Genomic DNA, 26,635 nt, shown 5'->3' with positions numbered 1-26,635 from the left:
ATACTAGTATTAATACAGAATTAACAGTTATACTAAACATTAATAGTACAAATATGATTAATAAAAGTAATATTAACTATATTACTAATAATTCTACTTAAAAATAATCCTTATTTTCTTAATAATTGATAATACTAATAGGCATAACCATATTAATGATAAAAACCCTGATAACAAAGATAAAAAATAATATGAATAATAATTATTGGTATATAAATAATTTAGTCATGATATTGCCAACATTGTATTGATAATATTAATAATCATATCGTCCATCCATCCATTTTCTACTGCTTGTCCCTCTCAGGGTCGATGTATGGTAATTAAATATTTAACAGTAATGTATGAATAATGATAATAATGCTACAAATAGTAATATTAATACTAAAATAACATTAATACTAATAACATTAATAATACTAATATTGATAGCAATCATATGAACTATAATTAATATGGATAATGCTATACTTAACATAAATATCCTTATTTTATGTTTGATGATAATATTGATAATACTAATACACATCATCATATTAAAAACCATTAACACAATGTTAGAAATAATATTAATAATTATTAATATATAAATGATTTTGTAATAACAAAATATGAATAATCATAATATCAGTAAAGGCAATAATACAATATCTAATTGTAATATATGAATACAATTATGCTAAAGATTTAATATCAATACGCAACCACCATTATTAATATTGATAGTACTAATAATAACGTTTATTATTCATTAAGTATAAATATGAATAATGCTATCTAAATAATATTATTGTATTATTAATACTAATAGGCATGATCATAATAACCATTATAACATATAATACTGTTAGAAATAATATGAATAATAATTATTATATAAATGATTTAATACAAAAAAAATATTGATAACAATAGCACCGGTAATATTATTCATAAATATATCAGTTAATACAATATTTAATGGTAATGTATGATTATAATGATGCTAAAATAGTTATATTGATAATGAAATAACAATAATAATACGGATATATTATTGATACTAATTCAACATTAATACAATATAAAAAATGCTACACATAACATAAATAATAATCTTAGTTATTATAAAAGCTAGTATTAATAGTGATCATATAAATAATATAGTGATGATGATGAGAGGATAAATGTTGTAAAAACATGTGAAGAAGAAGGAAAACAATAACATAATGACATCATTGTCGTGTTATCTTCAACCTGCAGCGTTCGGCGGAGACTTTCTCCCAGAAGGTGTGGTTGGGAGTGGCGGCCACCTGCGTGTCTTTGTATCGTCAGGGAGAAGCCGAGGCCTTGGAGTCCTTTCCTTACGGCCAAATCTGCTCTTATGGCGTTTCTGACAGCAACACCTTCAAGATCTCTGCTGCCGGGGGCAGGGACCTCTTCTTTGAGACCACCAAGGTGACCACACACTCACATTCTAATGACGTCATCAAGTACTCAGTCAAAAGTGCACTTAGCAAGGGATTAGGGAAAAAGATTGGTGTTCACAGAATGTGGCTGTAGGCAACCTCCTGATGTGGTTGTTAGCTCCACAGGACGGCAGTTGAATTATTCTGAGTGGTTACTTATCATTTTTAGCATTATCATTATATAATTATTATTCATATCAATATTGTTGATATACTATTATTTTTGGTATATATTTAATAAAGCATAGAAAATAGATAGATGGATTTTTGTTATTGTTAGTATTATTTGCATTATTATGCATATCATTATTCATATTAGTATTTATTTTATCATATTTACATTATTATTCATATCAATATTGTTGATATAATACTATTTTTGTGATGATTAATACTATTTTTAGTCTTTATTTAATAAAGCATAGAAAATAAATGGATGGATTTTTGTTAGTCGTATAATTTCATGTTATTTGTATTCATATTAGTATTTATTTGATCATTATTCATATCAATATTGTTGATATACTATTATTTTTGTTATTTAATAAAGCATAGAAAATAGACAGATGGATTGTTGTTGTTAGTATTATTCGTAGTATTATGCATATTCATATCAATATTTATTTTATCATATTTACATTATTCATATTAATATTGTTGATATAATACTATTATAATATTTTGTGATGATTTATAGTCTTTATTTAATAAAGCATAGAAAATAGATGGATGGATTTTTGTTAGTAATATTCGTATTATGCATAGTCATAATTTCATGTTATTTATATTTTTATTCGTATTTATTTGATCATATTTACATCAATATTGTTGAGGTAATATTTTTTGTGATTTAATACCGTATTTTCCGCACCATAAGGCGCCCTGGGTTATAAGCCGCGCCTTCAATGAACGGCATATTTCAAAACTTTGTCCACCTATAAGCCGCCCCGTGTTGTAAGCCACATCTAACTGCGCTAAAGGAATGTCAAAAAAACAGTCAAATAGGTCAGTCAACCTTTAATAATATATTAAAACCAGCGTGATGTGGGCGCGCATGGAATCGTATATCAACATGGACGGAGCTGCGTGAAAAAAGCCACCCGGCCTCTTCGCGTAAACTTAAACTTACCTTAACCACTCGCTCATCTTTTCTTCATCCATCCCTTCGAGTTAGCTTTTATGATGACGCCGGCTGGAAAGGTCTCTTTTGGCAAGGTCTTCCTTTTGAATATCACCATGGGTGGAAGTTTCTGGCCATTAGCATGGCAAGCTAGAACCACAGTGAAGGATGACTTCTCATTCCCTGTGGTGTGAATATTCACCGTACGTGCTCCCGTTGTATCCACAGTGCGGTTCACAGGAATATCAAAAGTCCATGTTGATAATGTTCTCTGGCCGGATCTTTTTTTCAGCTATCTTGTTTTTACAATATGCACGGAAAGTAGCCAGCTTTTCTTGAAAGTCTTTAGGCAGTTGCTGTGAAATAGTAATCCGTGTGCGGATGGAGAGATTGCGTCTTTTCATGAACCGGATCCCTGTCGCTTAGTAGGAGCCATTTTGTGGTCTTTACAGATGTAAACACACAAAGGAAATGAAACGTACGGTAATATCCGCGCGCTTTTTCTTCTACGCGGGCGGGTGGTTGCTTACAGTAGAAGAAGAAGCGCTTCCTGTTCTATGGGGGCGGGTGCTTGCGTAGAAGAAGAAGCACTTCCTCTTCTACGGGGAAAAAAGATGGCGGCTGTTTACCGTAGTTGCAAGACCGAAACTTTATGAAAATTAATCTTAATATTAATACATATATAAAGCGCACCGGGTTAAAAGCCGCACTGTCAGCTTTTGAGTAAATTTGTGGTTTTTAGGTGCGGCTAATAGTGCGGAAAATACGGTAGTTACTTTTAGTATTTATTTAATAAAGCATAGAAATTAGACAGATGGATTGTTAGTATTATGCGTATTCATAATATGATTTCATGTTATTTATATAATTATTTATCATATCATTATCGTTAATATAATACTATTATTTTTGTGATGATTAATAGTATTTTGTCTTTATTTAATCAAGCATAGAAAATAAATGGATGGATTTTTGTTAGTAATATTCGTATTATGCATAGTCATATAATTTCATGTTTATATTTTTATTCATATTAGTATTTATTTGATCATATTCATATCAATATTGTTGGTATAATACTATTATTTTTGTGATTTAAGTGTTATTTTTAGTATTTATTTAATAAAGCATAGAAAATAGATGGATTTTTGTTATTGTTAGTATTATTCGTATTATGTATATTCATAATATAATTTCATGTTATTTATATCTATTTATTTTATCATATTTACATCATTATTCATATTATTGATTTACTATTACTTTTTGTATTTATTGAATAAAGCATACAGTACAAGCGGTATAACTTTTCGGATGGATTTTGGTTATTGTTGGTATTCGAATCATGCATATTCATTTCATGTTATTTATATCAATATTGTTGATATGAATAAATACTTTTATTGAATATTCATATTTTAGTATTATTCAATATAGCATACAGTACAATTGGTAGAAATGGATGGACAAAGTAAAAAATAATACAAAAGTGTTTAAACATTGAAGTATGATGTATTCATGTGTTGGATTATTAGTATTTTAATTATAGTTTACAGTCAACTCATCAGCACTATTAATGCTGACTCATCAGCACTATTAATGCTGACTCAGCTAATATTATTAATTGTCTACTTGTTTTCAGTAAATCTTAAGTATGTGTAAGTTGTCTTACTGGATGATTTTCCATGGATAAGATCATGAAAGTAAGACTTGTGTCCTCACAGCTGAGTGAGATCATGCAGTTGATGAACGCCTACTTCCACGCCGTCCGCCTCCAGCGAGGCAAAGGCGACGACTTCAAGATCTCAGACAGCACCGACCTGGCTTTCCACCACGCGCCTACGCCCGCCTTACTGGAGCTGCCCTCACATCCTGTCTGACATGACAGCCAGCCAGCAGTCTTGCTCCTCATCCTGGACTAAAGGACAAGTGTATTGAGAACTCTGCAGGCCAGGTGACCCGCGCGCACACACACGAGTTGGCGGCCATCTTCCTTCCTCTCCTGTGGCGAGTCATGTGACTTTGCGGACGTTAAGCGACGTCGCCATGGAGACTGATGCGACGTTCAGGTCCCGCTTTTACAAACCCTTTTTACCTCCTTGCTTTTTTTTTTTTTTTTTGCCTGATGACATCACCGCTCTTCCACCCCAATCTACAGCCACTTCATTAGGTACACCTGAATGAGGGCCAATACAAAAAATGTATTCATTTGTTATTATAGCTAAATAATTTATTTATAAAATGATATTTAAATAAGTGTAGTATTACATAATTATGATGTGATTTAATATTAATACACATATTGTTAAATGAATATTTTTACTTTTGTATTGGCTCATCAGTCGCTGTTGCCCGCCCTCGAATTAGCCCCAGTATTTAATTTTTGTAATGCTTTAAAAATAATCCAAATATTAATGTCTTAATTATGCAGACTCACTAGGATTACTTTTTTTTAAAACCTTAAAGTAGTGCAGACTTAGGTGATTTACAAATGGATTCTAGAACTAATTGGACATTTACTTCAAATATGAATGAATCATGTTAGTCAGTTGTGAAAGCTTTATTTTTTTTTGTCCTAATTAACCCAACAGTGTTTTTTACACACATAATGACATCATCGTACGATTATAGTGTCCAAAGGAAAAGTGAATATGACACTTGATATTTGGGGGGAAAGAATCCTCACTAAAAATATTTTTTTAATGTACAAAGCTAAAGTTTTGCAGTGGCTAAGTTCCCACATGGACCAAAGATATTTGTACCCCCTCACTAGTTTTTCTTTTAATAGAATGAAAGCATTATTAGTGGTGCTACCTGCTCATGTGATCCACATCTTTTCCCTCTGGCTTCTCCTCCGACTGCAGCTGCAGGCAGCTCCTGATCGTACGTTGTAGCAAAAACAAACCCCACCCCCAAAAAAGTCAGTTTTGAAGCTTTTTGTACGCTGCATGGTACCTTTTCTGTTCTGTGTATACTTTATTGCACTATTGTTTTATTTTGAAACTAACTTGAAAGTGCAATAAGACAAATACTGTAATTAATAAAACATTTTATTAGATTTTGGGTGTTTTTTTCTTTTTTTCAGAGGCTCCATTGTTAAAAGACCGCGGCAGGAAGGTTTAAATGTTATCTCTTTTTTTATTTTATGAACATGTCAAAGTAGGTCCGACAAGCCACTGGACACTTGATTAGGTACACATCTAATATTCCAGTGTTTTTAGAATCATTTTGTCACTTGAAAACAAAATATTTCAAGCATGTGACCAGCGTTTAGCATACAAGACAGCTAAATAAATCCTGTTATGTTGGTGAAGGAGGTCTAATATTATCAGAGACATGCACGTATTTGCTGTGAAAAAGATGATTAAAGTTACGTTACTGTTCCTGCGTGCCCCAGGAGATGTAGTCGGGCCGGGTGGCGGCGCTGTACTCGTCCACCAGCTGCTGCACCACCTCACGGGAGTTGTCCAGCTCGTCAAAGTTGTCCTTAAAAATGTCCTCCTTGCGGAACTGCTCCAGGAAGGCCTCGCGCTTGCGCAGCTTGTCGTACTGACGACACGTTCGCTCGAACAGCTGCAGAGGTAGCACAAAGTCAGGATGTTGCTTACAGTTCCATTGAATTGTTGGTCGTACACGAGGCCAACCAGAGAAGTTTTATTAAAAAAAATAAAAAAAATTAAAAGGCAGGCTTTACTACACATCTTACAACAAAGCAAACTATACTTCTTTTTTCTCCAATAAATATGCTAACCTAGCATGATGTTGCTGTTAAGATGTCAGCGTAAAGTTAGCACTTTAGCATCACTTAGCTATGTGTCTGCCTGTCCCACTCCATGTCATGTCAGGGGTGTCCAAACTTTTTCCACTTCGGGACACTGAAAAGTCTAAGCATTTTACAGCATTTTGTAAAAAATAAAAGAAACAAAGGCTTTGCTACAGATCTTAAAGTTAGGTCAACTATCAGTTTATAGCTCCCACTTCTGTAAAAAACTAATAGTTTGTTACAGAAGTGAGAGCTATAAGTTGGGTTATTTTGTTTGTCTTCAACAACTAACCTAGCATGATGTTGCTGTTAAGATGTGAGCGTAAAGTTAGCACTTTAGCATCACTTGACTATGCTAGCGTTTGTGTCCACCTGTCCCACTACATGTCATGTTATATGTCAGGGGTGTCTAAACTGAAAAGTCAAAGCATTTTACAGCATTTCGTTAAAAAAAAAAAAAAAGGCTTTGCTACACATCTTAAAATAAGGCCAACTATCAGTCAGGTACTAGTTATTAGTTTGTTACAAAAGTGGGAGCTATAATTTACCGTATTTTCATAGTTTGGGTGTGACTTATACTCAGGAGCGACTTGTGTGTGAAATTATTAACACATTATCGTAAAATATCAAATAATATTATTTAGCTCATTCACGTAAGAGACTAGACGTCGAAGATTTCATGGGATTTAGCGATTAGGAGTGACAGATTGTTTGGTAAACGTATAGCATGTTCTATATGTTATAGTTATTTGAATGACTCTTACCATTATATGTTACGTTAACATACCAGGCACGTTCTCAGTTGGTTATTTATGCCTCATAACGTACACTTATTCAGTCTGTTGTTCACTATTCTTTATTTATTTTAAATTGCCTTTCAAATGTCTATTCATGGTGTTGGGTTTTATCAAATACATTTCCCCAAAAAAGTGCGACTGATACTCCAGTGTGACTTATATATGTTTTTTTTCCTTCTTTATTATGCATTTTCGGCCGGTGCGATTTATACTCCGGTGCGATTTATACTCCGGAGCGACTTATACTCCGAAAAATACGGTAGGTTATTGTGCTTGTCTTCAACGAATAAACTAACCTAGCATAATGTTGTTAAGATGTGAGCGTAAAGTTAGCACTTTAGCATCACATAGCTATGTGGCTGCCTGTCCCACTCCATGTCATGTCAGGGGTGTCCAAACTTTTTCCACTTCGGGACACTGAAAACTCAAAGCATTTTACAGCATTTTGTAAAAAAAACATAGGCTTTGCTACGGATCTTAAAGTTAGGCCAACTATCAGTTTATAGCTCCCACTTCCGTAACAAACTAATAGTTTGTTACAGAAGTGGGAGCTATAAGTTGGGTTATTTTGTTTGTCTTCAACAACTAACCTAGCATGATGTTGCTGTTAAGATGTGAGCGTAAAGTTAGCACTTTAGCATCACTTGGCTGTGCTAGCGTTTGTGTCCGCCTGTCCCACTACATGTCATGTTATGTCAGGGGTGTCCAAACTTTTTCCACTTCGGGACACTGAAAAGAACGCATTTTACAAAAAAAAAAGGAAAAAAAAAAGGCTTCGCTACGCATCTTAAAATAAGGCCAACTATCAGTCAGGTAATAGTTATTGGTTTGTTACAGAAGTGGGAGCTATAATTTAGGTTATTTTGTTTGTCTTCAACGAATAAACTAACCTAGCACTTTAACATCACATAGCTATGTGTCCGCCTGTCATATTGCTGTATTTCAGGGGTGTCCAAACTTTTCCCACTTCGGGACACTGAAAAGAACGCATTTTACAAAAAAAAAAGAAAAAAAAAAAAAAGGCTTTGCTACGCATATTAAAATAAGGCCAACTATCAGTCAGGTACTAGTTATTAGTTTGTTACAGAAGTGGGAGCTATAAGTTGGCTTATTTTGTTTATCTGCAACAAATAACCTAGCATGATGTTGCTGTTAAGATGTGAGCGTGAAGTTAGCACTTTAGCATCACATAGCTGTGCTAGCATCGCTAATGTTCGTGTAGGCTTTGCTACACATCTTAAAATGAAGCAAAATATCAATTAGTCGGTCACAGAGGTGGAAGCATACGTACATGCTAACCTAGCATGACGTTGCTGTTAAGATGCGAGCGTAATGTTAGCACTTTAGCATCACAGAGCTATGCTAGCGTCGCTAACATTTGTGTAGGCTATGCTACACATCTTAAAATGAAGCAAAATATCAATTAGTCGGTCACAGAGGTGGAGGCATACGTACATGCTAACCTAGCATGACGTTGCTGTTAAGATGTGAGCGTAATGTTAGCACTTTAGCATCACGACGCTATAGTTTGTGTAGGCTTTGCTACACATCTTAAAATGAAGCAAAATATCCATTAGTTGGTTACAGATGTGGAAGCGCCTTTGGTTTTGTTTTTCTCCAGCATACGTACATGCTAACCTAGCATGACGTTACTGTTACGATGCGAGCGTAATGTTAGCACTTTAGCATCACTGTAGTGTCGCTAAAGTTTGTGTAGGCTTTGCGACACATCTTAAAATGAAGCAAAAATATCAATTAGTTGGTTACAGATGTGGAAGCGCCTTTGGTTTTGTTTTTCTGCAGCATACGTACATGCTAACCTAGCATGACGTTGCTGTTAAGATGAGAGCGTAATGTTAGCACTTTAGCATCACTTTAGTGTCGCTAAAGTTTGTGTAGGCTTTGCTACACATCTTACAATTAAGCAAAATATCCATAAGATGCGGGCGTAATGTTAGCACTTCTGCCACCTGATATGTCATGATAAAGTTGTATAATATGAGAGTTTTGGACTCACAGAGGAGATGCTGGTGTGGTTGGCCAACATGAGGCCGCTGACTCTGTGGGCAGAGGGAAGGTAGGGGGACTTCCTTGAGAGCGCCACCTGGATGCTGGCAGGACCCCAGGGGATGAAGCTGGCCAGTTTGCGCTCACGGATCCTCTGGAGACTCTTGTGCACCTGTGGGAGCAAACACGCTGAGGCACCGTGGGAGGAGGAGGACGCCGGGCCGTACCTGAGTGGGGTCCACCTCCCCCTGGATGATGTTGAGGATGGCGATGTAACAGTGGCTGGACTGGCGCTCCCTGCCCGTGGACACCATCACGTTCTTGGGCTGCAGGAGCCTCCTCATCACGTCTAGCACCGTGGTCTTCCTTACGCTGGCCACCTGAGACCCACTCACTTTTTAACCACGACAAGTCCCACGCTGTGCTTTCAGACTCACCGACTGGTCGGTGGTGAGCGGCGTGTAGCCCGTCATCAGGAAGTGGAGGCGCGGCGTGGGGATGAGGGAGGCGATGAGGCCGATGAGGTCGTTGTTCATGTAGCCCGGGTAGCGCAGCGTGGTGGTGCTGGCGGACATGATGGTGGACACCTGAGGGACACGTTAGACGCTACATTAGGTACACCAACACGCGGGTCAAAGTAGACCCGAGTCAAAAATAGCATTCAAATATTTCAACATCAGATACGAGAAGTTGAGCTGCATGAAACTCAACAATATTCTACTTGATACACTGGGATAGGCTCCAGCCCCCCATGACCCCAAAAGGGACAAGAGGTAGAAAATTGATGGGTATTACCAAACCTCTTTTAGAATCAAAGCATGATCATAAGAATTCACATTTTGTGTGATTATTGTGTAAAACTGTTATCTAAACATGGAAGTGTAGCTCCTCCTCTGAATGCAAGTGCTACTAAAGCAGGAATACAAATTCTGTATTTCTACAAAATACAAAATCTGTCAAGATACTAACACACAACAGGCAATTTTTTTCATTGTCATTAAATGGTGTTTGTTTTTTGTTTTTTATTAACTATTTCAAAAAGTATGTTTAAAAAACATTTCATTAAAGCAAATTAATTGTCCGTTAATGGTGTTAAAACTTGAAAATGATCTGTCTAGTATACACTTAATAATGTGAGCGATTATATCTGATTATCGCGATTACTTTTGAGTCATCTATGAACAAATATATATATATATATATATATATATATATATATATATATATATATATATATATATATATATATAATTAGGGCTGCAGCTAACAACTAATTTCATAATCGATTAATCTGTCGAATATTACTTCGATTAATCGATTAATAATCGGATAAAAGAGACAAACTACATTTCTATCATTTCCAGTATTTTATTGGGAAAAAAACAGCATACTGGCACCATACTTATTTTGATTATTGTTTTTCAGCTGTTTGTAAATGTTGCAGTTTATAAAGGTTTATAAAAATTAAAAAAAAAGAGCCTCTGCGCATGCGCATAGCATAGATACAACGAATCTGACTAAATTAATCGCCAACTATTTTTATAATCGATTTAATCGATTAGTTGTTGCAGTCCTAATTATATATATATATATATATATATATATATATATATATATATATATATATATATATACACACACACACACACACACACACACACACACACACACACACACACACACACACACACACACATATATATATATATATATACATACATACATATACACATGGATACATACATACATATATCCATATACATACATATATATACATACATACAAATAAAATAAACAAATTATTTTAAAAGATACATTGAAGTATGGTAATCAAAAATATATTTCAGTTCAAATAAAAATTACACTTAAATAGAATGTAAAATTTACAAAATATCCAAGAATTATTTAGGAATCATTTTAAGAATTATAATTAGCTATAATGTTTGTTTTGATTAATAAATCAATTCAAACATTATATTAAATTATTATATACATGCTATTTAATATTATTTAAATATAAGTAGATTTAAAGAATTCAATCCAAATATTATAAAATACTACACTTTTTTTTTTTTAAATATATATATATATATATATTTAAATTAATATTTAACTATTTAAAATAAAAAATTTAGTTTTTTCCTCACCAGCTGGTTGATCTGTGAGAAGGATGGATTCTGGATGTGCAGGCGGTCTGTGGCGATGCGATTCAGAGCCGTGTTGTCCAACACCACCTGATGATACACAAGGACGTGAGACAAAACCCAACATGGACACCAAGAAGAGCAACAACATATTCTTTAACACAGCACAGCAATCCCATCATTTAGAGCAGTGTTTCTTAATCACCCAGGCCCAAAAAATATCTGTTTCTCAGCTGGGGTCCCTATACTCCGTTGTAATACACTTTTCCACCACTTGGGGCAGTAACAATATTAAACAAAAGAAGTCTGGAGCTAAAGTCAGAAGTTTCTCAGGCGCAAAAATTATAACTAAAGTAGTAAAGCTGTATTTTTATCGATAGTTTAATTACAAATAAACATTTTACTTGTTTCTTGTCTATTTTAGCACAACATAATTGTATGAATGCCTTTTTTGTCAGTTATTTATGAGTCCCTTTTTCATGCAGTAGATTCAGTTAGTACTTTTTCTTCTAATCAGCCTGACCTAAGCCTAATGTGTGTTAAATAGATAATAATCTTTGTGACCAACACATAGCTTCATATCATTTGGCAAAAGTTGTAACCTGTAAGTAGGTACCGTAGGTGGAATTATTGAATATGATTTAAAATAAGAGTAAGATTACTAATTCAGTGTTAATATTTGAGTGGGCCCTGGCCCCTCTGTCGTGGAAAAGTTAGGCCCCGCGTCAAAAAGGTTAAGAACCCCTGATTTAGAGGATCCTTGATTAGCATTTTTGCACGAAATTCTTAAAAACTAGAGCTCACTTGTCATGTAAAGGATCTTTGACATGGGTGTGTGCAGTAGATTACTAAAAACAGCACAGGGTCTCTTTTTACATAAAATAGTTTAACTAGTGCTTTTGCAAATGATTCCTTAGAACAGCAAATAACTAATACTGATATTTAAGTAACATTTTCCCAGTAGGTTCTCAAAAACACACTCTTGCCATGTAATAATTGACTAGGGTTTTTGCAGCGGATTCTAAAAAACAGCAGAGGGTTCCTGTCATAAAGACAATCTTTGATTAACATTTTTGCAGAAAATGTCTAAGAACAGCAAAGGATTCGTTTTATTTAGAACATCTTTGACTGGGTTTTTGCATCAGACTTTTGAAAAACAGTGAAGGGTTCCTTTCATATAGAGGATCTGTGATTAGTGTTTTTCAAATAGTTTCTTAAAAAAGAGCACTTGTGTTATACAAACAATCTTTGATGGGGTTTTTTGCGACAGATTTCTAGAAACAGCAGCTCACTCCTGTCATATATGTAAAGGATCTTTAACCAGTGTTTTTGCAGTAAGTCCTTAAAAATAGTTTATAAATCCTGTCACATAAAAGACTGTTTCTTAACCATTCTTGGGCTGCGAGCGCCCCCTACGGGAATGCTAAAAATATCGTTTTCTTAACTGTGTTCTGTATGGGCCGCAGTGGTTCTCGGTTGTAATACACTTTTTCACCACTTGTGGCAGTAATAATAACAAACTAGAGTGGTGGAAAAGAGAGTATGGCCAACTAAACAACAGGCGCCATGACTGCTACCAAGGACGTGTGCGGCTGTGCCCGGATGCATGCAATTGCTGTCGTTTTGACGTTTTTCTGACGAAATAAACAAAAAGGAAACTTTGTATTCTAAACATACTCCAGCTTATAAACTTACAATAAACCATGCTTTTATTACGTGAAAGCATAATTTTGCGGCCGTATTTGACGCACACCCGACCGCGCAAAAAACTAAGAAATACACAGATTGACCAAAAAATAAGTTATTACCCTCATTTTGCAAAACAAAAAAATCTTCATTAGCTTTGGACCAACAATCACAGAGAAATAATGACTTTTGTGTGAAGTATGTCAACTGTGGTAGTTGCCTCCAATGTATTTGTAATCACTGTACATGCTATTCCAGTGCTTTTAGACTTAAACTTTATTGATCCACTATCATCTATTTGTACACTTCATTTATTTTACCCTTTCAATGTCTACTCTGTCTATTTGTATTGGTGTTTGACTTCACCAAAATGCATTATTTGAGTTTTACTGACATTCAAAGATAGTCTATTTTTGTCAAACCATCTTTTTAATTTGTTAATTTCTTCTGCCGTGTGTTTACCTGGCACTTCCCATACTTGTCTTCTTTCTGGGTTGTGGGAAAAGCGATGTAAAAACTTTCCACAATTCTCATGGGTGGAGCAGCCCCATGCTGCACAACAGGGCATCTTTACACGCCAAAAAACAAACGAGGAAGCGCCGCGGACACATAGCATCAGCCAAAGTTGCTAGCAGTTATGGCGCCTTTTGAACCAATCATTGAGAAGGTCTTCTAAAACGGAGTTGGCCATACTCTCTATATACACGACTCTGTAGCAAACATACAAGAAGTCTGGAGCTAAAGTCATAGAGAAGTTTCATAAGTGCAAAAATTATGACTAAAGTGGTGAAGCTGTATTTTCATTTAGACAATCTATTAAAGAAACATATTAATTATTTTATTTATTTTAGTACAACATAATTGTAGTTATTATGTCGGATTGGTACCGTTCACATTTGATAATATGGTACCAATTTTTGGTACTTTGTGTGTGTTGATAAATATTAATTGTTTTTGATAATAAAATCAAGTTTTTTTTTATAATAAAAAATGAGCTGATTATGAAAACTGCTGTCCAGTTGTTATATCTTGTTCTATGATCACATTCTGAGCCGCAATTACTGTTGCAAGTCCAAGACATTAGATAACAGTAGTGTATAGTTTATGGTGTGTTGGCTAGTAAGTTCAGTCTTTGCTAAATCTAGTCTTTTGTTGCGCCCCACAAAGTTGTAATAATGTAAGTACTGTACTTATTTCACACCAGCTGTTTGATTTTAACGTGCATCTTAGTTGTAGTATTCATTATCAAATTTGGAGGTGTTGAAATCGCCATGTCAATAGCAAAGCCAATGTATTAGTGAAGTGAAGTGAATTATATTTATATAGCGCTTTTCTCTAGTGACTCACAGCGCTTTTACATTGTGAAACCCAATATCTAAGTTACATTTTTAAGCCAGTGTGGGTGGCACTGGGAGAAGGAAGGTTTTAGTGTCCTGCCCAAGGCCACAACGGCAGTGACTAGGATGGTAGGAGCGGGGATCGAACCTGGAACCCACAAGTTGCTGGCACGGCCACTCTACCAACCCAGCTATACCGCCCCTTGTGGAGGGAGGTGTGGCTAGCGCGTCTGCAGGCGCATAGGTCACCGCCTCTGTCTATGGTGCTGAGGACGAGCACCATCGGATGGGGGCGGGGCATGTGCTGACGGCGAGACACAGCTGACAGGTGATTAGATTTCCCAGGTGATACGTGTTAATCTAATCAGCTGTTGTCTTTATAGTGAGCGGCCGGGAGCAGAAGGGGAGAGAGGATACGGACGTGACTGAAAAGTCACGTTCTGGGGGAGAAAGACTTTTGATAAAACCTATGTACATTAAAACCTTTGTTAAAAACTGCACGCTTGGCTCTTGTACCGTGTCTATTGTGGAACTGCTAGGAAGCAACTTCTACACCCCTTTATTAGCATAAAGCTAGCACATTTTTGGAAAGGTGAAGCGTTATTTTACTTGCGTTTCAGTTTTCAGTCAATGTATTTGTTGGCATTGGAAATTGCAACATTACCTCAAAAGGTAGTTTAGCAGAGTCCGCTCTCAGTACTGCTGGACTGATCACCAAGTGCTGAAGTACAAGTTGACATCACGCGCAGTTTGATTTTACATGAAACGGTCGGTGCCAAAAAAGTACCGGATTCGGTACTCATTCCTATTAATGAGTGTCTTCTTATGCAGTATATTTCATTGTTTATTTTTCTAATCAGGCTGACTAAAGCCTAAGGTTAATGAGTTAAATGAAAAATACTCTTTGTGATTGGCTTCATATCATTTGACAAGATTGTAAACTGTAAGGAGGTTTAGATATAATTATTGAAAATTATTAAAATCAAGCGTAAGATTACTAATTCAGTGTTAATATTCGAGTGGGCTGTGCCCCTTTGTAGTGCAAAAAAGTTGGGCCCTGAGGTCAAAAAGGTTAAGAACCCCTGATATAGAAGACCTTTGACCAGCGTTTTTGCAGTAGGCCTTTTGAAAACAGCAATGATGTCATCAAAAACACGGCGGCGGCGGCCGCTCACCACACAATCAGCGTTCTGCGTGAGCCTCTTGAGCGTCAGCAGTGAGTTGTACGGCTGCACCACCACGTCGCTCATCTCGTCCTGGTTGGGGAAGACCGAGTATGTCTGCACCAGCTTCTTGGGGTACCTGCATAAACAGCAAACAAAAAGGATGGTCAGACTAAACAAGGTTTTAAATCAAGTGTGACGTGTCTCCACACCTGTCGTTCAGCTTCTCCAGCAGGTACGAGCCCAGACCGGAGCCTGTCCCCCCAGCGATGGAATGACACAGCACAAATCCCTGCAGGGGCGGGAGTAAATACATGAATAAAGGGAGAGGTGCGCTACTTGGCAGTTGCTTCAGTCGATACTGGTTCAAAGTAAATATCACAACTGAGCAAGGGGAGCTACATGGTACTTGTCCTCTGGCGATAGAAACTTAATTGTGTGAGTGTGTGTGTGTGTGTTATGGCAATGCTTACTTAATGGGGACATCGCTCTGTTTACACAGTCACCTTTAGGGGATCTCTGACGGTATGGAGACAAAAAAAAAACAGGTCCCCTAAAGGGAAACCTTTTTAAAGGGGAACATTATCACAATTTCAGAATGGTTAAAACCATTAAAAATCAGTTCCCAGTGGCTTATTATATTTTTCGAAGTTTTTTTCAAAATTTTACCCATCACGCAATATCCCTAAAAAAAGCTTCAAAGTGCCTGATTTTAACCATCGTTATAAACACCCGTCCATTTTCCTGTGACGTCACATAGTGAAGCCAACACAAACAAACATGGCGGAAAGAACAGCAAGCTATAGCGACATTAGCTCGGATTCAGACTCGGATTTCAGCGGCTTAAGCGATTCAACAGATTACGAATGTATTGAAACGGATGGTTGTAGTGTGGAGGCAGGTAGCGAAAACGAAATTGAAGAAGAAACTGAAGCTATTGAGCCATATCGGTTTGAACCGTATGCAAGCGAAACCGACGAAAAAGACACAACAGCCAGCGACACGGGAGAAAGCGAGGACGAATTCGGCGATCGCCTTCTAACCAACGATTGGTATGTGTTTGTTTGGCATTAAAGGAAACTAACAACTATGAACTAGGTTTACAGCATATGAAATACATTTGGCAACAACATGCACTTTGAGAGTGCAGACAGCCCAGTTTTCATCAATTAATATATTCTGGAGACATACCCTCATCCGCGCTCTTTTCCTGAAAGCTGATCTGTCCAGTTTTGGAGTTGATGTCAGCAGGCCAGGGAAGCTAGGGTCGACAGGGGGTTTAGCTCGCTCGTCTGCGGGAACAAACTGCCGCCATTGCTTGCCGTGCTACCGAGGTCCTTTGTCCCTGAATTGCTCACACACTCCGGCAGATTCAATGGGGGTCTGGCGGCAGATTTCTTTAACTTTATCGATGGAAATGCATCTGCTTTGAGTGTCGCAGGATATCCACACATTCTTCCCATCTCTGTCGTAGCATAGCTTTCGTCGGTAAAGTGTGCGGAACAAACGTCCAATTTCTTGCCACTTTCGCATCTTTGGGCCACTGGTGCAACTTGAATCCGTCCCTGTTCGTGTTGTTACACCCTCCGACAACACACCGACGAGGCATGATGTCTCCATGGTACGGAAAACAGTCGAAAAAACGGAAAATAACAGAGCTGATTTGACTCGGTGTTTGAGAAAATGGCGGATTGCTTCCCGATGTGACGCCACGTTGTGACGTCATGGCTCCGAGAGCGAATATTAGAAAGGCGTTTAATTCGCCAAAATTCACCCATTTAGAGTTCGGAAATCGGTTAAAAAAAATATATGGTCTTTTTTCTGCAACATCAAGGTATATATTGATGCTTACATAGGTCTGGTGATAATGTTCCCCTTTAAATGATAGTCCGATCCATTCTATATCCTTCTATATATGGTAGTTGGTAGGGCTGCGAATCTTTGGGTGTCCCACGATTCGATTCAATATCGATTCTTAGGGTCACGATTCTATTATAAATCAATATTTTCGATTCAACAACGATATTTTTCCCATTCAAAACTATTCTCTATTCATTCAATACATAGGATTTCAGCAGGATCTACCCCAGTCTGCTGACATGCAAGCAGAGTAGTAGATTTTTAATTTTAACTATTAAATGAACCAAAAATATGACTTATTTTATCTTTGTGAAAATATTGGACAGTGTGTTGTCAAGCTTATGAGATGCGATGCAAGTGTAAGCCACTGTGACACTATTGTTCATTTTTATTTTTTTATGAATGTCTAATGATAATGTCAATGAGGGATTTTTAATCACTATGTTGACATTGTAACTAATATTGATACTGTTGTTGATAATATTCATTTTTGTTTAATTACTTTTGGATTGTTCTGTGTCATGTTTGTGTGTCCTCTTAATTGCTCTGTTTATTGCTGTTCTGAGTGTTGCTGGGTTGGGTTTGGTTTTGGAACTGGATTGCATTGTTATGGTATTGCTGTGTATTGTTTTGTTGGATTGATTAATTTAAAAAATAAAAATAAAAATATTCAAATTACAAAAAATAAAATCGATTTTTGAAAAATGAGAATCGATACTGAATCGTACAACGTGGTAATGACCATTTTAATTTGAATCGATTTTTTCCCACACCCCTAGTAGTTGAAGTTGCAGACTTCATTACTGCCAAATAGCAGTTTTCAGTAATGTCACAGAAGATACAGGATTTACTTTAACATTTAAGTGGTGAAACTTCCTATAAGAGGACAGCTGTAGTGCTGTATTCTGAGGATCATGTCATATTTAATTAGAACTTTAAAAAAAAAAAAAATAATTTATATAAATGATCCTCAGTAGTCACATACAAATTTGTGTGAATTATGCAAAATGATTTAAATTTGGTCCCCACGAACCATATTAACTCTTTTTCCCCAGGGTCCCCAGTAAGAATGATCAGCACATTTAAAGACGTGTATGAGCTAACTGGGCAGTGGCCATTTTACCTAATTTTTTTTTATGTCTCCACAACCTGTAGAAAGGGTGGTCCCAACAAGTGATGATCAAAAAACTTGGTCCCCATTCCAAATGATAACCAGTATGTGTGTGTGTGTGTGTGTGTGTGTGTGTGTGTGTGTGTGTGTGTGTGTGTGTGTGTGTGTGTGTGTAAGAGAGCACTTATTAAAATGGGAGTTCAAGTGGGGCTGCCCCCGGCCCCGCCCTGTAATACCTGCCTTCTACTCGGCCCTTAGCTATTAGCAGCGCACTTATTACACACTGTGCCATGCCAACGTACACACACTAGCAGGGCCCCACCTTGCACACAGTGTGGGGTCAGTGTGCCCTACAGGAAGTGCACACATTAGTGAGGAAATGTGTGTTATTCTACAGAGGCCTGCAGCTAAAGAAAGCGCTTAGAATAATAGTGTATGGCGAGAGGGCCGTGAAGCACACTGGAGGACTTCCCAAAGTTCCTCAAAACAGTAGATAGAGTGAATTATTCATCAGGTGCACAATTTGAAGTCATTGCTTGCCTCGAGACTGTCGCTTCCATCTGCCTCCCGGTCGATGATGTCAAAAATGTCCTCTTGGATTTTTTTCCCCTGCATAGACAGAGAGCATTATGTCATTCTGATGAACACCTCCTTGTGTTATGTTAAGTCGTGGGATCCACCTGGGAATATCCGCTAGCCCAGTTGTTTCCTGCGCCCCCGCCGTGCTCTGACAGGTAAATGTTCTCCGGGTTGTACAGGTTGGCGTACGGCGAGTTAAGGATGGAGTGGATCACCCTGGGCTCCAGGTCCAGGAGGACTGCACGGGGGATGTAGTGCTCGTCGTCGGCCTGCAGTCACATAAACCAGGTTGCAGATTACACCACAAGTACTCCTTCATTAAAGGGGATGTTGCTTATTATTTACAATCATTATCTAAGACAAGCACACACGTTTTTTCTATTTTTTTATGCATTCTAATTTGTAATTAAATGTTAGAAAAAGTCAGCTAAAAATAGAATAGCTCTATTCCGCCTATAAAACGCTCTAAAAACAACTAAACACCTCCAACGTTTTATATACACACTGTAAGTATATATGTAATGTATTAACAGGCACATTCATAATAACATGTAATATTTACGTATTTTTAAACATTTAAGCATTCATTTCACAGACGCATTTCAACGTTTGCTTTTCCTGTCATCACCAACAACACTACAAACTAGGGATGTCCGATAATGACTTTTTTGCCGATATCCAATATTCCGATATTGTCCAACTCTTAATTACCGATACCGATATCAACCGATATATACAGTCGTGGAATTAACACATTATTATGCCTAATTTGGACAACCAGGTATGGTGAAGATAAGGTCCTTTTTAAAAATAATAAAATAAAATAAAGAAATAAATTTAAAAAAAATTCTTGAATAAAAAAAGAAAGTAAAACAATATAAAAACAGTTACATAGAAACTAGTAATTAATGAAAATGAGTCAAATTAACTGGGCAGCACGGTGAAAGAGGGGTTAGTGCATCTGCCTCACAATACGAAGGTCCTGAGTAGTCCTGAGTTCAATCCCGGACTCGGGATCTTTCTGTGTGGAGTTTGCATGTTTTCCCCGTGACTGTGTGGGTTCCCTCCGGGTACTCCGCCTTCCTCCCACCTCCAAAGACATGCACCTGGGGATAGGTTGATTGGCAACACTAAATTGGCCCTAGTGTGTGAATGTGAGTGTGAATGTTGTCTGTCTATCTGTGTTAGCCCTGCGATGAGGTGGCGACTTGTCCAGTGTGTACCCCGCCTTCCGCCCGATTGTAGCTGAGATAGGCTCCAGCGCCCCCCGCGAACCCAAAGGGAATAAGCGGTAGAAAATGGATGGATGGATGGATGGAGTAAAATTAACTGTTAAAGGTTAGTACTATTAGTGGACCAGCAGCACGCACAATCATGTGTGCTTACGGACTGTATCCCTTGCAGACTGTATTGATATGTATTGATATATAATGTAGGAACAAGAATTTTAATAACAGAAAGAAACAACCCTTTTGTGTGAATGAGTGTAAATGGGGGAGGGAGGTTTTTTGGGTTGGTGCACTAATTGTAAGTGTATCTTGTGTTTTTTATGTTGATTTAATTAAAAAAAACAAAAAACGATACCGATAATTTCCGATATTACATTTTAAAGCATTTATCGGTATTATCGAACATCTCTCCTACAAACTATGGCAGACTTCATAAGAGACATCAAAGACTACTTTGGGACAAAAGATTATCCAGAACCTGGATCGTGGCGCAGTGGAAGAGTGGCCGTGCGCGACCCGAGGGTCCCTGGTTCAATCCCCACCTAGTACCAACCCCGTCATGTCCGTTGTGTCCTGAGCAAGACACTTCACCCTTGCTCCTGATGGGTGCTGGTTAGCGCCTTGCATGGCAGCTCCCTCCATCAGTGTGTGAATGTGTGTGTGAATGGGTAAATGTGGAAGTAGTGTCAAAGCGCTTTGAGTACCTTGAAGGTAGAAAAGCGCTATACAAGTACAACCCATTTATCATTTATTCATTTATTTATATTTTTTTAACCTGAATACGAGGAGGACAATCTACAAGTTTTAGAGAATCTGTGCTAAACAAATGGAGCTTATGTTAAACACTACGCATCATGCAGCAGTATTGCTCAGTGCTGAACAAGATATACAAACTATGACCATAATAAAACAATCACTTACTGTACAATGTGATGGGATGTTAATAACTTCCCGTTTAGGTTAAGAATTCATCCTTTAAAATAAATACATTTTAAAAAAAAATATTTTTTTGTGACTTTCTCACCATCTCCTCGTCTACGATGAATGTCAAAGTTGACCAATTTCTCGGTTTATGGCCGCATCCTTCAACTATGCAAGTGAGTGGCGTAATTTATAATCTAGAAATAACTTTTATCAGCTCAGAGGTGATGCAGCAGCTCAGTATGTCAATAGAGCTGCATAAGAAAGTTAACTTTGTTATCACGACGCTGCTAAAAGTAGTCCCATATCGTTAGGGCTTATAATAACAATATCTCTAATACATGGTTAATAATCATGTCACGACATTTAAATGGAGTATTGTTGGCGGTTTATGGGTGCAAATACACGGTGACGTCATTAATCTCTTCACCTTCATTGCTAGCTAAGTTTTGTAGGCCTTTATTTACCAGTTAGAATGTATAAGAGAGAAAAAAACGTGTTTTTGGTTTACATGGGGATTGTAAATGATCCATCCATCCATCCATCCATCCATGGATGGATGGATGGATGGATGAATCCCCATGTGGTGTTTTTGGTTTACATGGGGATTGTAAATGATAGGCAAATCATTTTTTTAAAGTGCGGTTCCCCTTTAAAACTATTAGAGACCCAATACAACTGTCATATGGTGACATCTAGTGGCAAATTGTGTTGTTGCACATCAGCAGTGAATATACACCCACGTGGTCAAAAGTTGACATACACTTGTAAAGTACATAATGTCATGGCTGTCTTGAGTTTTCAATAATTTCTACAACTCTTTTTTTTTTTTGATAGAGAGATTGGAGCACATACTTGTTGGTCACAAAAAACATTCATGAAGTTTGGTTCTTTTATGAATTTATTATGGGTCTACTGAAAATGTGACCAAATCTGCGGGGTCAAAAGTATACATACAGCAATGTTAATATTTGCTTACATGTGCCTTGGCATGTTTCACTGCAATAAGGCACTTTTGGGAGCCATCCACAAGCTTCTGGTTGAAGTTTTGACCACTCCTCTTGACAACATTGGTGCAGTCCAGCTAAATGTGTTGGTTTTCTGACATGGACTTGTTTCTTCAGCATTGTCCACACGTTTAAGTCAGGACTTTGGGAAGGCCATTCTAAAACCTTCATTCTAGCCTGATTTAGCCATTCCTTTACCACTTTTGACGTGTGTTTGGGTTAGAGATGTCCGATACCTTTAACAGTTAATTATACTCATTTTCATTCATTACTAGTTTCAATGTAACTGTTTTTATACTGTTTTACTTTCTTTTATATTCAAGAAAATGTTTTTAATTAATTTATCTTATTAATTCTTTTAAAAAGGACCTTATCTTCACCATACCTGGTTGTCCAAATTAGGCATAATAATGTGTTAATTCCACGACTGTATATATCGGTATCGGTAATTAAGAGTTGGACAATATCGGATATCGACAAAAAGCCATTATCGGACATCCCTAGTTTGGGGTCATTGTCCTGTTGGAACACCCAACTGCGCCCAAGACCCAAACTCTGATGATTTTAAGTTGTCCTGAAGAATTTGGGAGGTAATCCTCCTTTTTCATTGTCCCATTTAAAGCACCAGTTCCATTGGCAGCAAAACAGGCCCAGAGCATAATACTACCACCACCATGCTTGACGAGAGGTATGGTGTTCCAGGGATTAAAGGCCACACATTTTCTCCTCCAAACAGATTGCTGTGTATTGTGGCCAAAAAGCTAAATTTTTGTTTCATCTGACATCACATGGACAAAGATAACACCTTATGGAGGAAAATGATGTGGTCATCACTGTATGTATACTTTTGACCCAGCAGATTTGCTCACATTTTCAGTAGACCCATAATAAATTCATAAAAAAACCAAACTTCATGAATGTCTTTTGTGACCAACAAGTATGTGCTCCAATCACTCTATCAAAAAAAAATAAAGAGTTGTAGAAAGTATTGGAAACTCAAGACAGCCATGACATTATGTTCTTTACAAGTGTATGTCAACTTTTGATCGCGACTGTACCTCTATAGAGGTAAAGAACAGCACCAAAGCATGACGATATTTTCCAGCACATACCTGATAGAAGAACACATCCTTTCTGTCCGTCCCTTCCGTGGCAAACTCCTCAACGATCCCTTCTGGACTGATGCCATGCTCTGCACACAACTGCTTCCAGAACTCAAAGCCGACTGCAAACAAACAAACAATCAATCAATCAATCAATCAATCAATGTTTATTTATATAGCCCTAAATCACAAGTGTCTCAAAGGGCTGCACAAGCCACAACAACATCCTCGGTTCAGATCCCACATAAGGGCAAGGAAAATCTCACAACCCAGTGGGATGTCAATGTGAATGACTATGAGAATAATAATAATAATAATAATAATGGATTAGATTTTATATCGCGCTTTTCTATTATTAGATACTCAAAGCGCTCACAGAGAAGTGGGAACCCATCATTCATTCACACCTGGTGGTGGTAAGCTACATTTGTAACCACAGCTGCTCTGGGGTAGACAGACGGAAGCAAGGCTGCCAGTTTGCGCCTACGGCCCCTCTGACTACCACCTATCATTCATTCATCATTCATTCACCAGTGTGAGCGGCACCGGGGGCAAGGGTGAAATGTCCTGCCCAAGGACACAACGGCAGCGATTTGGATGTCAAGAGGCGGGGAGCGAACCTGCATACCTCAAGTTTCTGGCACGGCCGCTCTACCCACCACGCCATACCGCCCCTTTGAGAAACCTTGGAGAGGACCGCAGATGTGGGTGACCCCACCCCTCTAGGGTAGACCGGATGCAATGGACGTCGAGTAGGTCTGGCATAATATTGTGAAAGTCCAGTCCATAGTGGATCTAACATAATAGTGAGAGTCCAGTCCATAGTGGGGCCAGCAGGAGACCATCCCGATCGGAGACGGGTCAGCAGCACAGAGATGTCCCCATCCGATGCACAGGCAAGCGGTCCACCCCCGGTCGTGACTCTGGACAGCCACCACTTCATCCATGGCCACCGGACCTGTGCCCAGAGGTGGGTAGTAACGCGCTACATTTACTCCGTTACATCTACTTGAGTAACTTTTGGGATGAATTGTACTTCTAAGAGTAGTTTTAATGCAACATACTTTTACTTTTACTTGAGTATATTTATAGAGAAGAAACGCTACTTTTACTCCGCTACTTTTATCTACATTCAGCGCGCTACTCGCTACTAATTTTTATCGATCTGTTAATGCACGCTTTGTTTGTTTTGGTCTGTCAGACAGAATTTCATAGTGCCTGCGTTTCAACAAATACAGTCACTGGTGACGTTCACTCCGTTCCACCAATCAGATGCAGTCACTGGTGACGTTGGACCAATCAAACAGAGCCAGGCGGTCACATGACCTGACTTAAACAAGTTGAAAAACTTATTGGGGTGTTACCATTTAGTGGTCAACTGTACGGAATATATACTGTACTGTGCAATCTAGTAATAAAAGTTTCAATCAATCAATCAAAAGTGTGAAGGAAAAAATACCCTTTTTTATTTCAACCGTACATCCCGTCAAAAGCCTAAAGACTGACTGCACAGTTCCTGTCTTCACAATAAAAGTGCCGCTCCATCGCGCCTGCGCTTTCAAAACAAGAGTCTCCGTAAGCCAGCGCAAACAAGCTAGCAAGCTACGGAGTTTGCCGCCAATGTATTTCTTGTAAAGTGTATAAAAACGAATATGGAAGCTGGACAAATAAGATGCCAAAAACCAACCACTTTCATGTGGTATTAGACAGAAAGGAGGAACTTTTTTTCTCCTCCATTTGAAAACGTGGACGCTATCAGCACTACTGTCTGATTCCAATCAATGCAAGTCATCAGAATCAGGTAATATACCAACTTATATTCTTGTCTTCATGAAAGAAAGGAATCTATATGTGTTAAACATGCATGTATATTCATTAAAACATCTTTAACATGTAAACAAAAACAGCAAAATAAATAAATATAAATTATATACTGTATATATATATGTGTATATATATATATATATATATATAATATATAATATAATATAAATCTCCTGATGATTGAGGGTACCCCCCCTCATGAAACAGGCCTGTAGAGATGAAATAGTCTTGTGATTTTTTTCCCACACATACATACATATATATACATACATACATACATACATATATATATATATATATATATATATATATATATATATATATATATATATATATATATATATATATGATATGTGTGTGTATGTTACTCATCAGTTACTCAGTACTTGAGTAGTTTTTTCACAACATACTTTTTACTTTTACTCAAGTAAATATTTGGGTGACTACTCCTTACTTTTATTTGAGTAATAAATATCTAAAGTAACAGTACTCTTACTTGAGTACAATTTCTGGCTACTCTACCCACCTCTGCCTGTGCCCCCCTTGGCAGTTAGTAGTGTGTTGCTTTAACATTGCACATAACTTGAGCATCAGTGGCCTTGTGGTTGGAGTGTCCGCCCTGAGATCGGTAGGTCGTGAGTTCAAACCCCGGCCGAGTCATACCAAAGACTATAAAAATAGGACCAATTACCTCCCTGCTTGGCACTCAGTGTCAGGGGTTGGAATTGGGTGTTAAATCACCAAAATGATTCCCGAGCGCGGCCACCGCTGCTGCTCACTGCTCCCCTCACCTCCCAGGGGGTGGAATAATGGGATGGGTCAAATGCAGAGAATAATTTCACCACACCTAGTGTGTGTGTGCGACAATCATTGGTAATTTAACTTTTTAATGAACACAGCGTTGCTTCAACCGAGACATAACATTGGCTGCAGTCATATTTCATTGAGCCCAGCAACATTGGCTCACATTTAGGTATAAAACATCTATTTGTATATCCATTGGCTCGGTTTTACTCGTTTCAGCATACGAGTTAAGCTTTGATGGTGACGTCACTGTCTGACCAAAACAGACCACACCGCTTGTCGTTAGCGAACATAAATGTGCCGAGCAATTGTGTTATTTTCTTTTATAACGGTAATGTAAAAACAAAGTATCAATGTACGTACTTTGGTTCCCGCACTGTCCAAGTTGTAACGTTATGATTTCCCGGGGCATTTTCAAGTCTTCGTTGGCACCGCTATGTAGCTACAGCCAGCTGTGTGTTAGCTAAAACTGCAGCTTCCCGCTTGGTACTTCCTCGTCTATTTATCGGCGGCAGGACACTGACTGTAAGAGTGCCCCCTCTACAGGCTCAAATTGGTAACAGCTGAAACGTTAACCAGCGTGTAATAACTATTACTCACGACCTTTTTTTTTTCTTTAAAAACTATTTCACATGAATCAATAGATTTTCACAGAAATACATAGACCAGTTATTTGTAGTGTATAATATATTAATCCATTGCATTTAGCATTTTTGTATTTTGTTAACGGAA

General features: G+C 37.6%; 2 protein-coding genes across 3 annotated transcripts in view; one reads left to right on the top strand and one right to left on the bottom strand.

Annotated features, from left to right (window-relative positions):
- plekhh3 (pleckstrin homology, MyTH4 and FERM domain containing H3) overlaps positions 1 to 6,466 on the top strand; it is a 163,568-nt gene extending 157,102 nt beyond the window's left edge. For both annotated transcript variants that reach the window (XM_061981952.2, XM_061981953.2), the window contains 2 exons: positions 1,243 to 1,437; positions 4,293 to 6,466. In XM_061981952.2, the coding sequence (XP_061837936.2) occupies positions 1,243 to 1,437; positions 4,293 to 4,448 (351 nt within the window). In that variant the 3' untranslated portion in view covers positions 4,449 to 6,466. The remainder of the gene's footprint in view (positions 1 to 1,242; positions 1,438 to 4,292) is intronic.
- Positions 5,601 to 26,415, bottom strand: tubg1 (tubulin, gamma 1). The gene is made up of 11 exons (XM_061981956.2): positions 26,267 to 26,415; positions 23,285 to 23,397; positions 19,117 to 19,284; positions 18,977 to 19,045; positions 15,678 to 15,757; positions 15,478 to 15,604; positions 11,283 to 11,369; positions 9,573 to 9,722; positions 9,363 to 9,515; positions 9,146 to 9,307; positions 5,601 to 6,141 (listed from the first exon to the last, which is right to left on the bottom strand). The coding sequence occupies exons 1-11, from the start codon at positions 26,313 to 26,315 to the stop codon at positions 5,944 to 5,946; spliced, it is 1,356 nt and encodes a 451-aa protein (XP_061837940.1). The 5' UTR covers positions 26,316 to 26,415; the 3' UTR covers positions 5,601 to 5,943.
- Between the last annotated feature and the right edge of the window lie 220 nt (positions 26,416 to 26,635).

The sequence above is a fragment of the Nerophis lumbriciformis genome, linkage group LG24, assembly GCF_033978685.3.
Source record: "Nerophis lumbriciformis linkage group LG24, RoL_Nlum_v2.1, whole genome shotgun sequence".
In the NCBI taxonomy this organism is placed as follows: Eukaryota; Metazoa; Chordata; class Actinopteri; order Syngnathiformes; family Syngnathidae; genus Nerophis; species Nerophis lumbriciformis.
The sequence above is the reverse complement of the archived record's forward strand: the minus strand, read 5'-3'. Positions and strand labels throughout refer to the sequence as shown.

What these genes read in the sequence shown, in the direction of transcription:
- tubg1 (XM_061981956.2), bottom strand. Translation starts at nt 26,315, where the DNA reads ATGCCCCGGGAAATCATAACGTTACAACTTGGACAGTGCGGGAACCAA. An exon ending in GGGCTAGCGGATATTCCCAG is followed by an intron (nt 19,046 to 19,116) that starts GTGGATCCCACG and finishes CTGTCTATGCAG; the next exon opens with GGGAAAAAAATCCAAGAGGA. An exon ending in ATGGAAGCGACAGTCTCGAG is followed by an intron (nt 15,758 to 18,976) that starts GCAAGCAATGAC and finishes CCGCCCCTGCAG; the next exon opens with GGATTTGTGCTGTGTCATTC.